The sequence below is a fragment of the Orycteropus afer genome, unplaced genomic scaffold (genome assembly GCF_000298275.1).
Source record: "Orycteropus afer afer isolate SDZICR_OR568_19922 unplaced genomic scaffold, OryAfe1.0 scaffold00036, whole genome shotgun sequence".
NCBI classification, from domain to species: domain Eukaryota; kingdom Metazoa; phylum Chordata; class Mammalia; order Tubulidentata; family Orycteropodidae; genus Orycteropus; species Orycteropus afer.
This window is the reverse complement of record NW_006921623.1, coordinates 1,195,762-1,212,875: the sequence shown is the minus strand read 5'-3', so window position 1 is coordinate 1,212,875 and position 17,114 is coordinate 1,195,762. Positions and strand designations below refer to the sequence as shown.

At 49.2% G+C, this 17,114-nt stretch overlaps 1 protein-coding gene across 1 annotated transcript; it reads right to left on the bottom strand.

The window, feature by feature from the left end:
- Positions 1-248: 248 nt before the first annotated feature.
- On the bottom strand, positions 249-16,586 carry NECTIN1 (nectin cell adhesion molecule 1). The gene is made up of 6 exons (XM_007936583.1): positions 16,562-16,586; positions 15,044-15,394; positions 14,174-14,476; positions 13,628-13,745; positions 12,040-12,191; positions 249-796 (listed from the first exon to the last, which is right to left on the bottom strand). The coding sequence occupies exons 1-6, from the start codon at positions 16,584-16,586 to the stop codon at positions 249-251; spliced, it is 1,497 nt and encodes a 498-aa protein (XP_007934774.1).
- Between the last annotated feature and the right edge of the window lie 528 nt (positions 16,587-17,114).

Below are 17,114 nucleotides of genomic sequence, written 5' to 3'. Positions count from 1 at the left end.
CAGCAACACCAAAGCCACAGGCGAACACAACACCATCGGGAAGGGCAGGGCAAGGGAGGAAATAAAAAAAACAAAGCCAAGTAGTGTCTGCCCTGGGCTCCCCTCGCTCCCCAGGAGTTTGGGGCTGGCTCTGGGCAGCTTGGTGAGTCTTGGTGAGCTCTCCAGGAGTGGGCTGCGGGGACGGGCAGGGGGCGTGCGGGTGGGGGCTGGAGAGAAGTGAGTGCAGACAAGAGGCTCTGGAGAGAGGGCTACACGTACCACTCCTTTTTGGAAATGAAAGACCCGTCGTTCTGAGAAACCATGTTCTCAGCCAAGTCCAGCTGCTCAGGGTCGTACTGGTAGCCCAGAGTCCGGTCCCCATAGCCATCCTGACGGGCCTCTGCCTCATCCACCGTGAAGTAGGGCCGTTTGGCATCCTCGTCGTACTTCGGGTGGGGGCCTCCCACCTTGCGCTCGCCTCCACCACCACCCTCCTCTTCCTCTTCTTCTTCGTAGCTGCTTCCCCCCAGCGGGCCAGCCTTCTTCTCATCATCAGAGTCATCAGGGTATTGCAGGTTCTGGGCCATGGGTGGGTGGTGCTGGGGAATGCCTGCCTTGCTGTAGCCATTGCCATACACATGCTTCTTGGTGCTGTAGTCGCCCTTGAAGGTGTGGCGGCGCCTGCGCAGGGCGACCACGATCCCGCCGACCACAATCAGCACCAGCAGGACGCTCCCCACCACGCCCCCAATGATGGCCGTGGGCACAGGCCCGGCGCGCCGCCCGTGTTCGGGAGGAGACGGGGTGTAGGGGAATTCTGGATGAGGAAAAGAGATGGAGGGGGACAATGTCAGCGTCTTCTTCTGGGGCAGGCCATAGGGAGAGAGGGGAAGGAAAGGCCAGGAGGCGGGTTGAAGGCGTGAGGACAGGCTGTGCATAGGCACGCCCAGTCCGAGAAGCTCCATTCCCGGGCCCCTCGGCCCCCACCCCTCTAGGAGCCCCAACAAACTGCAGCATAGGTAGTTAGAGCGGGAAGAGAGAGGCAGAAGAACAACAGCTTCTTTCTCTGAGGAGAAAGTCATCTCCTTAGATGAAGTGCTAGCCGGGCTTAGCCCACCAGAGGTCCAGGAGATACCTGTGCAGTCCCGTCTCAGCACCTACTAGAGGCCATGCCCTGTGCAATACTGTGGCTCCCAGCTCTCTCAGAGGTAGGCATACCACCAACTTGATTTAAGGAGGAAGTGGGGTTTGGAGAGGTTAAATAACTTGCTCAAGGCCACGCAGCCAATGAGTTGACTCTCTTACATGCAAAGCCTGTGCAGAGTCACCACTGTTTTTCTGCTTAACATCTGGTGGGCACAGTGCTCCAACACTTGGCTCTAGTTACTAGTTTCCTAGACTTAGTTCAAGCCCGGGGGAGGCTGGGTGCTCCATGCCTGATTTTGTCTGCTCCTCAGGCATAGGGAGAAGAATGGGTTCCCAGGTACTGGCCCAGCAGGTGCCCTGTGAGTACTAATCAGGTGGCAAGAAATAAGGGCTGTGGTTCTTGGTTGCGGTCTGGCCCTGCAAGGCAAGGTGGGGCCAGGGATGCTGCCAGCAGAAGACAGCAGCATTGTGGGGTGCTGGTAGGCAGGGCAGAAAGGGGGAGTGAAAGCATGTGTGCATCCAGCAAAGGAAGAATATACAATTACATACAGGAGAGCAACACAGTGGCTCACACTGTGGTCACTGTGTGATGAATGTGTTTGTACTGAGGATAGTGGAGACAAGGAGGTAGGAAGGGTGAAAAAAAGAAAAAAGAAACAGGTGGGAGTGGACAGAAGGCTGAGTGGGCAACTTTCTTTGCTAACGGGCCTGACCAGAGTACTGTTCCAGCCTGGGAAGGTGTGTGAAGCCATGTCAGAGGCCAAAGGGGTCCCAAGGTAAGGCTAGGGGAGGTAGTTCCCAGCACCACCACAGGGTGGCACCGGAGACCACAGCCAGCCTTGGGAGTCCAGGTCAGCAGGTCTCCAGGGCAAGCCCAGAAGGCTGATCTGGGCTTCTCTCTCTTCCACTTTTCAGGCCAAAGTAAAAGGGTTAGTTTGGGCATATGTTTCAGCCCCTGGGAGCTTGTTCCCGCCAGCTCATTCCCTGACTCAACATCACTCACTCCGCCAGCATCAAGTTCTCCTAGGAGTTCATCCTTCCTCCCAGAGGTAGAGCTGGCCCATGCGTGTGCATGTGTTGTATGTGTGTGTGTGTGTGTGTGTGCTCATAGCTCATCTGCAGCAAGCAGGGACAGGGTAGAGATACTAGAAGAGAAGAGGAAAGGCCTTCCCGGAGTTCAGGCTGGAAGCACTAATGTCTCTAAAACCCTGGGGCCCAAAGAAGGGGAAGCAGTTTGCCCAAAGTCACATGGCTTAACTGGGACCACCCAGTGTTCCATTCCTGGCCTCTGCACACGTGGGGGTTGGCAAGAGAGAAGCAAAACCACTGAAGACTCAGCTCCCCACTTGTTACCACTGTGTCCTCAGTACAGGTCGCTGAGTAGCTGCCCAGTAAATATTTATTAAATGGATGCCTATGTGTTCTGACGGGAGCGCTGGTAGCATAGTGGCTAAGACACTTGCCTGCTAACCAGACGGCTGGCGGTTCAAACCCACCAGCCACTCCTCGGAAGGAAGGTTGGGCAATCCTACTTCCGTAGTGATACTGCCTCGGAAACCCAAGGAGGGGTCGCTATGAATCGGGGCCAACTCGACGGCACATAACAACAACAACAAATGTGTTCTGACTGCCTACCTCCAGAATCAGCTCCCTGGAACTTCAAGCCTCTCCTGGCTCACCAGGTCCCCATTTGTTTACTGCCCATAACAGGGCTGCACACCTGCTCCCCATGAGGTAGGAGCTGCTTCTTTAAGGGTGTTCCAGAGGCAGCTGGCAGGAACCTCTTGCACACTTTCACCCTGCCTGCCCCCTTGTCAATTCTCACTCCAAATCTGAATTTTCCTCTTCTCTACACGTGCCTTCATCCATTCATCCATCCACCCATCCATTCAATCAGCAAACGTGTACTGAGCATCTATTATGCTAATCATAGCCTAATCGTGGGTTCAAATGCCACTCTTAAACACAAAGTATCATGCAAACATCAAGGAAATGGGCAGTGAAGTGCCACAGGAGTGAAGGGGAAGAACACTGTGACCTGGAGTTGAAAAAGGCTTCTTGGAAGAGAAGTGAGTTAAGTCAAACCTTGAAGGATGGCAAGGAGTTGGAGAGGCCAAGAAGACAACAAAGGTGCCCAGGTGGAGGGAGCTGGCCTTTCTTTTCTGAAAAGTTCTCCCTGCCTTCCAAGACAGGATCTTGGTCTTCCACTGTGTGTTTTCTCTGGCTCCATTGCTGGGCTTTCTCAGTGCCCCAGTTGCCTCACTAGGGGTCCTGTTTTACCCTAGGCTTTCTTTCCTAGTGATGGATCTAGTCTCAGTTTCCTGAGTTACCTTTATCACTGAGTTCCCAAACCATCTCATGTTAGGACTCTCACTCAACTCTGAGGTCTCATGGACAGCATTTCCCAAATTGCAGCCTATGGAACCTCAAACCGTTAGTTCAGAGGATCAGCAAAAATACTAGAGTCAAATACATCTGTAAACAGTTGGTTTAAACAAAGCCTCAGAGCCCTTAGTCTTCTCACACATACTGAACCTGTGAAAGGGACATGCAAAATTCAGTGTTGCCCAATTGTTTTGAGTATGAACCCTCACCTCTACTGCCTCCAGGACCACCTTACCAAACCCAAACCAAACCCACTGCCATCGAGTTGACTCCAACTCAAAGCAACTCCCACTGGGTTTCTGAGGTAGTAAATCTTTACAGAAGTAGACTGCTCTGTCTTCCTTCTGCAGAGTGGCTGGTGTTTGAACCACCAATCTTGTGGTTAGCAGTTAAATACTGTAGGCACTGTACCACAGGCCACCTTATAGGACAAATATTCAGAGGTATTCTGAAAACTCTTCTCTAGCATACTCTCATTTGGAATTCTCACCACCACCTCAAAAGCCATCTGTTCCAACCTGTTTCACCATCTTTTCTCTAAACCTTCATTAAACACCACAACTCCCCTGTTTCTGCCCCTGACCCACCATTTGTTCACTCTTCCAAATCAGACTCTCATTGACCTCTGACTCTTCCTTCTTCATCTCTTAGATCAAGATCAGTTTTTGTTAACCCTTCCTATTCAATATCTCATTACTTTGTGCCTTGTTTTACTGTTGTAATAGATTCCTGAATCTCTCACCTTCCTTTGGCCTCTGCTGGGAGCTCTGGTGGTGTAATGTCTAAGGCATTTGACTGCTAACTAGAAGGCTGGCGGTTCAAACCCACCAGCCACTCCTCGGAAGGAAGGCTGGGCAATCTACTTCCGTAGTGATACTGCCTTGGAAACCCAAGGAAGTGTTGGTTATTATGAGTTGGATCTGACTTGACAGCAGTGAGTTTGGTTTTTTGCCCTTTAGTCATCCCATCTACAGAGACCAAGTTAATTTTCACTGTGTAGACACTGCTACTCCCTCTAACCATCAATGACTCCCCACCGCCTGTTGGACCAGGCCAGTCTAGCTTTCAAAGCTTCCCATCCGATCATTTTATCTTGGGTTTGGCCAGCTTACTTTCCTTGCTTTGTAAGTTGATTCCTGACTGCCTTTGCTCATGCTGTTCACCCTGCCAAGAAAGCCTTTCCTCTTGCCCCTGCCTATTTCAATTCTTCAGTCCCTTCTTCACACAGCCTTCTTTTCTCCAGCTCACACGTATCTTTTTCTCATTAGATTTTTTTTCATCCTAATGGTCTGTACCTCTCATTGTGGTTTACGCAATTGTCATTACTGTTCCATCAATCATATGCTGATTATTACAGTAAAGCTGGCAATAAAAACACTTTACAAAAAATGCAAACTAGGATCTACTGTGATTGGCTTTGCCCCTTCTGCCTGTTTTCAAATAGGGGGAGGCTGCAGTTCTTCCCTTCTGCAGGCATGAGGAAAGGGTTTTAGAAGTGGGAGCCTCACAATTTGGGATCGACTCAATTCAGTGTGCTATAGTTGTGTACAATATAAGTTCCACTATATTTATTTTTGTGTTTTTTGTGGCCCCAGAGACCAAATGAAAAATAAAGCTCTCATACGTTTCACTTGACTGGAGTGAATATTTTGGACCCCACCAATCACAGAATGGTAGAGTTTATTTACTCTGTTACTTGTTTCACAGGTATGGCTTGTGTTCCAAACTACTCTGTAAATTCTAATTGAAAGCAAATCTAGAACCCATCTCCGTTCCTACAACCCTGGTCCAAGCCACCATCCTCTGGATGATTACAAATCAGTCTAACTGGCTTGCCTGGTCCCCTTCTTTTCCTCTATAGCCTATTTTCAACACAGTAGCCAGAGAGATCCTATTAAAATGTGAGTCACATCATAGCGCTTCTCTGCTCAGAGCCCTCCAATGGCTCTCCCTGTTTCACTCCGAGTAAAAGTGAAATCTGTAGCACTTAAAATGTTCTACATGATCAGTTGCCGGTTCCCTTCACCTCTGACTTCATCTCCTGCTTTCTTACTGGCTCTCTCCACTCCAGGCACACTCCCGCCTCACAGCCTTTGACTTGGCTGATCCTCACCCTGGAAGGTGCTTCGCCAGGTGTCCCATGTCGCACTCCTTCACCTCCCTTAGGGTTTGGCTCAAATGTCATCAAGACTTTCCTTGGTGATGGCCCCTTCACCCTCACTCTTGACTCTCCCTTACCCTGCTCTTCTTTTCTCCATAGTACTTATCACCTTCAAAATTATGACACGATTTCTAAAATGTATTTTATCTAGTGTTTGTCTGCCTGGCTGTGCTAAAATGTAAGCTCTAGAAGGACAAGGGCTTTATTTTATTCGCTGATGTATTCCATGCACCTAGGTTGCCTGACATGTGGTGGGAGTTCAAGAAGTATTTGTTGGATGAAAGAATACATTCTATAAGGGCAAGGCTCCATCTTAGAGGCAAGCCCTGTTCTGCGCAGAGCAACTATTCAGGAGATACTCACTAAATGCATACATAGAACACAAAGGGGAAACCAAGAACAATCTAATTTCACTGGAGCTGGTGATTGGAGTGGAGTGGGCATCAGATTATACTGTTTCTTTCCCCTTCAAGCCCTACTGTTTAACTTTTTAAAAAAAATCCTAAGGAGGTTTATTCTTCCATGGGGATCTTTCACGACCAAAGGGAGGAACCCTAGTATATTCTGGCTACTTTAAAGTCAGGTCTGTTGAGATGCAGAAGTATGGCTAAGATGATCTTCTGGCCTTGGAGAGTTTGGAGTGAAGATGCTAAGTGAGGGCCTGGAAGAAAGGAATAGGTATGGGAACCTAATTTATCCACAAACAGAGGGGGCTGTTGGTGTGGGATGGAGCATCCTCTCCTCTACCCACCCCCCCGCACCAGCTGTCACATTCAGCCAGTAGTTCTTGTCTCTGTGCCAGGAACGGAGCCTCAGGGCCGCAGCTGGGAGAAGAGCTGGGTGGTGGGGTCATTGGCGCTGCTGGCATGGGCCCAGCCTGCTTCTCTCTTACAAAAGGGACAGCCTGGCTCCTGTTTCAGAAGGGTTGTAGCCTCCCCTCTGGGATCCCAGACTGGTTGGGGCCATGGGGTGGGGGAGTGGGGACTCTGCATTCCTTGTGGCTCTGGTTCCCTGATGCGGGTAGGGAGGGGGATGTCAAGGAGGTGGATGGGTTTTGCAGGAATCTAAAGTGGAGTTGAAGGATTAGGATACGGAGTTTTGACCTAGGAGCTGGAGAAGGTTTGAGGTCAAAACAAATGCCCAGCGCTTCCTCAAGCAGGAAATGCTCTAGCATCCGAGGATTAGGCTACGAGAACTACACCTCCCAGTGTGCAATGCAGCTGGCCATGGGGACAGTGGGAAGGCAGGAGGTCAAACTCTGGAAGCCCTCCTGCAGCTGCAGCAGCTGTGCTTGGCGTCAGACCATCAGAGGAGGGCAGGGCCTTGTCAAGCTGGAGGAGAATGGAATCCTCCCAGAGGCACAGCCACAGGTTCCTATTTGCACTCTTGGTCCTGTTAAAATGCTCAGAGTCATGCACACTCTTGAGCTACACATCCCTTTCTAGAGAGACGCTATCCTTGAAAGACCCACCACCTCAGTCTGAAGAACTGCTGGCCTGATGGACAAACCTTGTTACTGTCCTCTTTGGTGAGGAACAGATGAGTCCCAAGGCTTACTGGGAAATTGGGACAGAACATACAGTGGCCTTCCTGCCATGCTTCTGGGAGTCCTGGGGGTGGTGGAAGGCTGGGTCCTGGCCAGAGAGGTCTTGATACTCTCCTCTTGATATCCTCAGTCCAGAGATAGCTGCTGCCTCCTTTGGCCTCTTTAGTTTGGTTAAGGCTACACCCAGGGGCACTCCACCCCATCCCCCTAGGAAGAAGGCAGGGGCAGTCCATTGGTTTGTCTTGTGACTCCTAGGCCAAACTGCTCCTTGGTATACGGCTGCTGAAATGTTTTTTTTTTTTTTTTTTCCGGGAGGGCCCTGGGCACCTTGGAAATATATGCATAGATTCAATTGGGCTCATCTCTTCCTTTCTCTCATCCCCACAGCCTGGGCCTGGGTCACTTGCTGTGACAGCTCCTGAGTGGTCTCTTGGTACCTGGCTGGGCCTTTTTTACCCATATAGCCTCAGATTACTCTTCTCTGCTAAAAACCCTTCAGAGGCTCCCCTTTGCCAACAGAATAAAGGCTATGTTCCTTATGTTGCTGCCTGCTCAGCTCCAGGCATTTTTCTTCCATATGGTTCCTTGCTTGGGAACCCCAACCTTCCATTCTCGCCTACTCACTCATCTTTGCAGGAACAACTCAAGTGCTTCCTTCTCCAAAGTTGGCCTGTACTCTCTCGGTCAGAGTAAAGCCTGTTGCTCCCACCCTGTCTGTATAAGTGCTGGTTCAGGAGGCTCTTGGTGCCCACCCATACCACCTGTAAGAGTGGTGTGGAGCTTGCCTAGGACCTGGGGCCCAGAGAAACTGGATCCAAAGTGCACCTGTGCAGTGGTGCGGCCAGCCCTGCATACTGTGTACCGCTCAGCCACGTCTGTTTCTTCAGTGAGCACCCGCTGCATACCTTCTCTACCCCTGCCCCAGCTGCTCTTCATTTCCCTCTTCAGATGCGCCCGGGGCAAAGCTATTACCTGAGCAGATAGCCAGAATGAAAAATTAAATTTCCACTTATCCCTCTCGCTCATGCATTCCCTGTGGACGAGTGGGGCCTGGAATTCAGGATTTGGCCGTGCCCTGTGGGGTGGCCCCCCCTGGAGAATGTGGTGGGCGCTAGCTCACGTGGGATGAAGGTTTGTGAGCTTGGCTGCTGCTTGGAAATTGCCTGTAAGTGTAAGAACAAACAGCCCTGAAGAGGACTCGGCTGGCTGAGTCCTCCTGATGGGGCTGAGAGACCCTCCCTTGGGAGGGCAGCTAACAGCTCTGAGTCCATCAGTGATTCAGCAAGCATTAGTCTTCTTTGGCTGCTGCCTAGCTGGGCTATCAACAGAGTCACCCTTATAAAAGGTCCTGTATCCTCCTGATCTTTGGAGAATGGATTCCCTGGCTTTCCTGCCCTAGCCCTGCCTCTGGGGCTAGGCAGCACCACTTAGCCCCATAAACCTGCTGGGCCTATGCCTGTGACCTGCCTGGTCATGCTGGGAGTTGGGTCAAGAAGAGAAAGTTGCTCTTAGGTTTCTTGGCCTCCTCCCTGATCTGCTAATCAGCAGTTACCTGGAAAGCCTGGGTGACAGAGGGGGATGTGGTGGTGGTGTTGGTGGCCCACCATTAGGGGGACGATATCACCATGCAGAGGGGGCTTACTATATGCCAAGAAGTGAATATATATTTTGCAAGCACATCTCCTTGCACCATCACAATTAGCCTGAGATGAGTATAATTATCCTCATATTACAGATTAGGAAGCTGAAGTTCAGAGAGGTGAAGGCCTTGCTCAGGGCCACACAGCTAGGGCAAGCCAGTATGTGAACACACTCAGGCCAAGTCTACGCCAGCCCTTTTGTGACACTGCTTCCCTGAAGGGTGAACATGCTCTTTTATGACTTATCCTAATGAGACAGCATCGGCCTGTTCTGCCCACCTCAACTGTGTCTGCTCCCTGGCCCCAGGATCAGGGCTCAGGCTTGATGAGGTTCTTGCTGAGCTTTGCTCAAACCTCCTTCAGTAAGGCACAAGTTTGTGATTCTACCCTCAAACCACAGCCTGCCAACCTGTAGGAATCCCCAAACCCAGCTTGGGAGAGGGGCTGCTCAGTTTTTCCCAGGCCCTAAGCCTGACACTTCTCCCTTAAATAGTCTTGGAGCCAACGGCAGGGAGGTGAAGAAAATAGCAAGTGACTGCTCCCTGCCTAGGTGAGAGAGGTGACAGAGTGGCCCTGAGGACAGGTTAGGGTTAGCCTCTGGACAGCTTTGGGCTACTCTTTCTGTAGCTGTGCCTTGAATGTTCCCACAAACGAGACAGAAGATCTAATGAATCCCCAAGGCTTGCCCAAGCCCTATGACTGGAGCCTGGTAACCACCACCCAAGCTCCTGTGCTCCTGAGCCTTGCCCAGCACCTCCCTAAGGTCAGCCCCTGTGCGTTACACTAACCCTCCAATGTCACTTCCTGTCTTCAGCAGCAGCACGATATCACTTCTCATCCTTGGCAGCTCTTTCTGTCACTTTCTCACTCTGCAGTTCACTCAGTGTTACAATGTTAAAGACATTCCCTCTTCCAGTTGGGAAGTTGTGATGGCAGTTATCCCGCTATCAGTTTGTTCTGATCCTTCCATTAAATAGTAATGATAATGATCATTGTTGTTGTTAGGTACTGTCGAGTCAGTTCTGACTCATAGTGACCCTACATACAATAGAATGAAACACTGGCTGGTCCTGCACCATCCTCACAATTGTTGGGCTAGAGCACATTGTTGTAGCCACTGTGTCAATCCACCTCATTTAGAATCTTCCTCTTTTTGGCTGACCCTTTACTTTACCAAGTATGATATCCCTTCTCTAAGGACTGGTCCATCTTGATAACATGTCCAAAGTACCAAAATTTTGCCATCCTCACTTCTAAGGAGCATCCTGGCTATACTTCTTCCAAGACAGATTTGTTAGTTCTTGCAGTCCGTGGTATATTTAATATTCTTCACCAATACCATAATTTAAAGGCATCAATTTTTATTCTGTCTTTCTTATGCATTGTCTATTTTTCACATGCACATAAGGTGATTGAAAATACCATGGCTTTGATCAGGTGCAACTTAGTCCTCAAAGTGACATCTTTGCTTTTTAACATGGTAAAGAGATCTTTAGTAGTAGATTTGCCCAACGCAACACGTCATTTAATTTCTTGATTGCTGCGCCCATGGGCATTGATTGTGGATCCCAGTAAAATGAAATCCTTGACAACTTCGACCTTTTCTCCATTTAGCATGTTGTTGCTTATTGGTCCAGTTGTGAGGACTTTTGTTTTCTTTATGTTGAGTTGTAATACATACTGAAGGCCGTGGTCTTTGATCTTCATCAGTAAGTGCTTCAACTCTTCTTTATTTTCAGCACACAAGGTTTTGTCTTTTTGCGAGCTGTTAATGAGTCTTCCTCCAATCCTGATGCTGCATGCAGTCTTCCTCCAATCCTGATGCTGTGTGCTTCTTGGATTATTTGCTCAGTATATAGATTGAGTAAGAATCGTACAAGAATACAACCCTGATGCACACCTTTCCTGATTTTAAACCATGCAGTATCCCCTTGTTCTGTTTGAACAACTGCCTCTTAGTCTATGTACAGGCTCCACATGAACACAATAAAATGTTCCCGTTCTTCACAATGTTATCCATAATTTATTATGATTCATACAGTTAAATGCCTTTGCATAGTCAATAAAACACAGGTAAACATCTTTCTGGTATTCTTGGCTTTCAGCTAAGATCTATCTGACATCAGCAATGATATCCCCTGTTCCATATTCTCTTCTGAATCCAGCTGAAATTTCTGACAGTTCCCTGTTGATGTACTGCTACAACCATTTTTGAATTATCTGCAACAAAACTTTACTTGTGTGTGATATTAATGATACTGCTTGATAAATTCTGCATTCTGTTGGATTACCTTTGGAATGGGCACAAATATGGTTCCCTTCCAGTCTGTTGGCTGGGTAGCTGTCTTCTAAATTTCTTAGCATAGATGAGTGATAGAAGTCATGATAATAATAACACGCCATTGGCCATTTATTGACAGATGGATATGTGCCAGGTACTTGACTTACATTATGCATAATTCTGACAACAACCCTTAAAGGCAGGTCATACTATGCTCATTTTACAAAGGAGGGTTGGTCCAGGGTCATCTTTGTCTGATACCAAAGCCCATGCTCCTTTCACATCCCCTGTAGAGTATCTTCCTGGAACATTCTAGCCTTTGTTCTCCCTATGCCTTGAGAGCTCAGGTGATGGAACTTCCTTATCCATAATGACAGAGAGAAAGATGGAGGGAAAATAGTAGTTCAGTCATGGGACAGAAAGAGCCACCATGGGTTTGGGTTATATCCTTGCTTTCCCTAAGTATCCCTGCTTGAGGTAAGCCTTGCCATTGGGCCCATATAGGGATCCTGACCCACACATGTAGAACTTAAAGGAAAGGGGCTCCCCGTGCAAGCCCACATCTGCCAAGCTGGCATCATCACATGGTGCTTTCTGTTGGCCAATCCATGGCTAGGCTCCATCTCCTCAAATGGCATTGCTATACATTGTACTGACTTCCTCCCTTCCTCTCATTGGGGGCACCCTGACTGTCTCAACCACAGCCTTAAACACACCAAGCCTTAAATGGAGAAAAGACAAAAGCAAAGTAAGGGCTGCCAATAGCCAGTGCTCAAAGGAGACACAGAAAAGCATGAAGAGGACAAACAAAACTTCCTCCAACAACACAACCCAAAGGTTAGGCACAGGCAGTGGAGAAACCAGGGAGTGGGAAGAGGCAGGGAAGGGTGCAGCTTCTTACCTGTGATATTAACCTCCACCTGGCCTGAGCGAGTGCCGATGGGGTTGGTGGCCTCGCAGACGTAGGTCCCTGCCAGGCTATAGTTGATCGGCCCCCTGAAGAAGAGGGTTCTGTTCTGAGCCTCCACACCCTTGGGAAGAGAGCCATTCAGCCTGCAGGGATTGGGGGACACAGTACAGGGTTATTGCCTCTGCCCTTTTACCAGGGCCCCATCCTCTTCAGCCCTAGGAAGCCACCCCTGTGTCACTCACTTGGCTCTAAGTCCAGTAGCCTTTGTTGAGGTAGGGTCTCTCATGGAAGGAGTAAAACCAGTAACAAATACAATAATCTCTTATATTTGGCAGTTTTATATTATTCAGTATTTTCACATTTGATTATTATAAGACTAAAATGTAAGTTGGACAAGCAGGGATTGGTCCCACTTAACAGATGAGGAAGCTGACTTTCAAGGCCAAAGAAATACAGCTAGCAAGTGGCGGAACTAGAGCTTTAATCACTGGACTTCTGGCTCAGTGCTCTTTCTATGACTTATGGTTCCTGGTTGTTGGTCTTGGACTAGTGCTGGGCTGGCAACATAAGAATCTCCTGGGTAGCTGGTTAAAAACACAGACACCTGGGTCGCAACAGCAGATCTACTGAACCAGGACCTTTGGGCCAAGGCCTGGGAATCTGTATTTTAAAAGCCACTTGGAAAACTGAGACATGTTTAATAACAGTTGTGTCCTACTTCACTATCTTGTGTTCTTGCTGGGCCTATTGCAGACTTTTTCAGATGGGGAGTGTCTTGAGGACAGGGCACCTTTTTCCTTCCTCTTGATCCCAAGTGCCACAGTTATTATACTGATGGACCTAGCAGCCAGCTTCTTGGTCCACAGCCCTGAAATTGGCAAGCAGGCCCTGCCCACTGCAGCTTTGATCCAGGAAGTAGAGCATAATAAGTAGGGTGGACCAATGCCCTCTATTTCCTGGAAAAAGAGGTAGACTCATTCTAGGCAGCTGCTTTTTGGTCACCATGTCAACCTTTCTCTTGGCTTTCTCCACAGCCCTGTCTCCTGTGTGTTCCTGACTCTTCTCTGGAAGAACCTTGGCCCATGCCATCAGAGCTAGTTGAAGGAGAGACAGGAACTTCTGAGGGCCAGGCCCAGAGACATGAAGCCAAGGATGGGCTGATGGGAGGTGGGGAGAGCACTCTACGAACATCGACATCTGGGCTGACTGGATCCCCTTCCCTGAGAATCTGGGAGTGCTAAAGAAAAGGAATAGGAACAAAGAGAGATCTGGGATGTTCCAGAAAGCTAGCTTCCCTGGGGACACCTCGATAAAAATAAATACTGGGGGTTGGGGTGGGAGTGACTCAGGCTGAATCACCAAAGGGAAATGATAAAATTCTTTATTAGGGAGAGGAAGAGTGGCAGATCATGAGGGAGCCCCCTCTGGCACCCACTGACCCTGATGTGTCAGACATAGGGATGCAGGTGGAGGGTCTTACATGCCCCCTCCCCTCTTCACAGAGAACTCTGGGCCCAGACCCTGCCTGATGTTCCTGAGGTGGGTGGGTGGGCCTCCCTGTGACCTGTGTGGCACTCACGTGGTCCAGTGGTACTCGGTGGCTGGGGGGTTGGCATCTGCTCTGCACGTGAGTTTCACGTCCATCCGCTGCAGGTACCAATTCCCGTCAAACCCCTCAATGGTCACCTCAGGCTCATCTGTGGGGCAAGGGATGATGATGATTCAAGAGGGTGAGGTCAGGAGAACAGGACTTAGAAAAAGGGGGCTTCTGAGGAGGAAAGGATGGAAGGAAGGGACATGGAAATATTCAGGAAGAGAGGGAAGAGTGAGATGGAGAGGAAGGTAACAGAAGCTCAGAGCAGAAGTAAGAATGAGAAAGGAGGAGAGAATGAATGAGAAAAGGGAGGAGGTGGGGAAGGAGCACAGGGGATTCCCAAGGAAGAAGAGTACAAAGAGGAAGGAGACAGGGGTAAGGGAGAAAGGGAGAAGGAAGGGAGGAGAGAGCAGCAGGAGAGGAGAGGTGAAGGAGGATGACAAGGGTGAGTAGTAGGGAGAGAAGCACATAGTGGGAAGGGATGGGGACACCCGCCCAGAGGCCCGGCCAGCTGGCTCCTTGCCCGCTCACACTGCACATTGAGGGTTAGACTCTCCCTGAAGCGGTCCATGTGGTAGTTGACGATGCAGGCCAGTGACTGCTTGTGGGCTTCCCGGCTGGGCACCAGGCGGTAACGGCTGATGACGGTTACTGTGCCGTTGGGGTTCCGGATCTCTTGGTACTCAGCCTCACCCTTTAGCCGTGTTTCCCAGGTCACCAAACTGGGAGGCTTCCCATTGGCTGAGGTGCAGGTGGCCACCAAGACCTTGTGCTCCTGCCCCTTCCTGGCTCGAAGGACTGCTTGGGTGCCCTCAATCCAGTTTGTGGGTTTGGCTGTGGGGAACCAGAGAGAGCCATGGGAGCAACTCTGCCAACTCATCAAAGATGCACAGGCCCTGCCTTCCCATCCGTCCTCTTCTCTCAGCTCTGCTTCATCAAAGCCTCTTCCCAGAAATTCTCACAGGGAATTCTTCATCTCTAACCTGTCCTTCCTGCTCTACTGTTTGCATCCCCTTCTGTCAAACAGGTCTCTTTGAAGTCTTGGCATGCCCATACCATTATTTGCTGTGGCTCCTTTCCACGTGGTGCCTGATGCTTTGCTTCCTGGCCACCTACAAAGTATCCCATGCATGGTAGAGCTCCAACTTGGCTCTGTGCAAAGCTGAGGGCCCTGTCCCCAGCCCCTAGTTAACTGGGGCTAGAAGGAACTGGAAGTACCATGTCGGGAGGTGCAGAACCATGCCTCCCTAAGGAGAATGTCTGGGGCCAGTGAGGCACATACTGGGATGGCCAAGTCCCCATATGTTAGAGAACAGGGTAGACTTTCACTCATGAGGGCTACTGGTGCAAGGGCCCATTCTGAACGAGCAAGGAGGGAGGGAGGGGATCAGGTCAGCTTACCCATGACAGTGAGATTGAGCTGGCTCTCACGATTGCCCTTTGGGAAGGTGGCAAACTCGCAGATGTAGACACCCTCGTCCTCCAGCTCCAGGCGAGAGAGGCGTATGGTACCGTCGGTGAAGGAGGGCTGCAAGAACTCCACACGTTTTTGGTAGGGAGGGAGCACAGAGATACCCAAGGCTGGATTGTAGATGGCCACGTTCTGCTTAGAGCCATTGGTGGCCTTCTGCCATGTGACCTGAGTAATCTTCACACTGGGCAGTGGGTTGGCAAAGCTGCAGTGCAGGACTACATCGGTGCCAATGAAGCCGTACATGGAGTCATTCACCTGGACCATCTGGGTGTGTGTACCTGAATGGGGAGACAGGAGAGGGCAGTCAGTACAAGCACAGTCCTCACCCCCAACTCCCTGTACTCTTGTCTTTTTTTTTACAGCAGTCATTATTCTTTTTATTCTGCTTTTTATTCAATTATTTTGAATTGAATATTTTTATTCAATTATTTCACAATAATTGCTTATTGTGAAAAGTATAGACACTGGACAAAAATGGAAAAATATTGAGAAGGAATGACAACAACCCATGATCCCACCATTCAGATATAGCACTGATAATCTTATAGGCTATATCCACCTCTACTCTTGATTCTCTCTATATCCATATGACCATCCACAACTCATCAGGGGCTTGCATGTTGCTATGATGCTGGAAACTATGTCACCAGTATTTCAAACACCAGCAGGGTCATCCATAGTGGACAGGTTTCAGTGGAGCTTTCAACTAAGACAAACTAGGAAGAAAGGACTGGCAATCTACTTTTGAAAAATCAACCAGTGAAAACCCTATGGGTCACAATAGAATACTGTCTCATATGGTGTTGGAAGATGAGCCCCCTAAGTTCAAACCCAATAGCTACAGCAATGAATTCAAGCATAGCAATGATGATGGAGATGCTGTAGGACAGACAGCATTTTGTTCTGCTGTATGTAAAGTTGCTACAAACTGGAGCTAACTCAGTGGCAACCAACAATGAAAACATACAACCATCTAGTTCCCCCCCCCCAAAAAAAAATCAGAATCATACTGTACATATAGTTCCATAAGCTGCTGCTTTACATTATATCTCTCCAAATCAGTAAAAATACATCCACAGCCTTGCTTTTAATGAGGAGGGTCAAACTTCAAGTAGAGCCTAGCCTAGGGGTTGGGGCTTGCTTTATCTCTGGGCCTCAGTCCTCTCATCTGATAAACGGGGCAGATAATCAATCCTCTCTGCCTCACAGTGTAACTAGGGGAACCAAATGGCATAATGCATGAGAGAGTGCATCAGGAGGCAGGAAACTCTGGTAAATGTGTGAGCTGCAGTAACAGTTGTTAGGGCCACCTCCACTGTCCTCCCCCAACCTCCAGGGTGCCTAGGTTTGGCCCTTCTTACCCAGCTAGGCAGACAGAAGGAGTGTGCACAAGGCTTGGCCTTCACTGACCCCACCTGCCTTCAAAATCAAGTTTAAATGCCTACCTTGGCCTTTAACATTCTTGCCCATCCGGGCCTTACCTTTTTGTCCACATTTCCCCATACACCCTGTTTTCTAATCCTATCAGTGTATCCTTGGAACAGCTCGTGTTTCTGTGTTTCCTTCCTCTCTCCACTTTTCTTTCCATTTATTCAACCACCAATATCCGGAGTGACTATATTCCAGGATCTATTCTAGGCACTTGGGTCATATCAAGGAACAATTCAGTCCTGGTCTCCCAAGGAGCACAGAGCCTATTGGGGCAGCACTTCTGGGTTCTTGCTGTTCCCTAAGCCTAGAATGGACATTCCACCTAGAGGTACCTCCTCTAGGAAGCCTCTTCAATCCTCTCAGCCACTTCTATTACGTCCCACCCGGCTCCCTCAATTATGGCTTTTTTCTGCCTTGGATGTGGTTATTTACAGGTCTGACTCCCCCACCAGGACAAGGTCTATGTCTTTTTCATCTGTGTATCCCCAGTGCTCAGCAAAGAATCTGGCACATAGTAGGTGCTTAGTAAATATTTGCTGCCAGACAAATTGCAATGGAAAAGTCAAG

Bases quoted from the DNA above. Each gene is read 5' to 3' on its own strand.
- NECTIN1 (XM_007936583.1), bottom strand. From the start codon at position 16,586: ATGGGCAAGAATGTTAAAGGCCAAG. The intron at 15,395-16,561 runs GTAGGCATTTAA...CTCCCCATTCAG, and splicing joins CAAGAATGTTAAAGGCCAAG to GTACACACACCCAGATGGTC. The intron at 797-12,039 runs GTAAGAAGCTGC...TTCCTCATCCAG, and splicing joins GGTGGAGGTTAATATCACAG to AATTCCCCTACACCCCGTCT.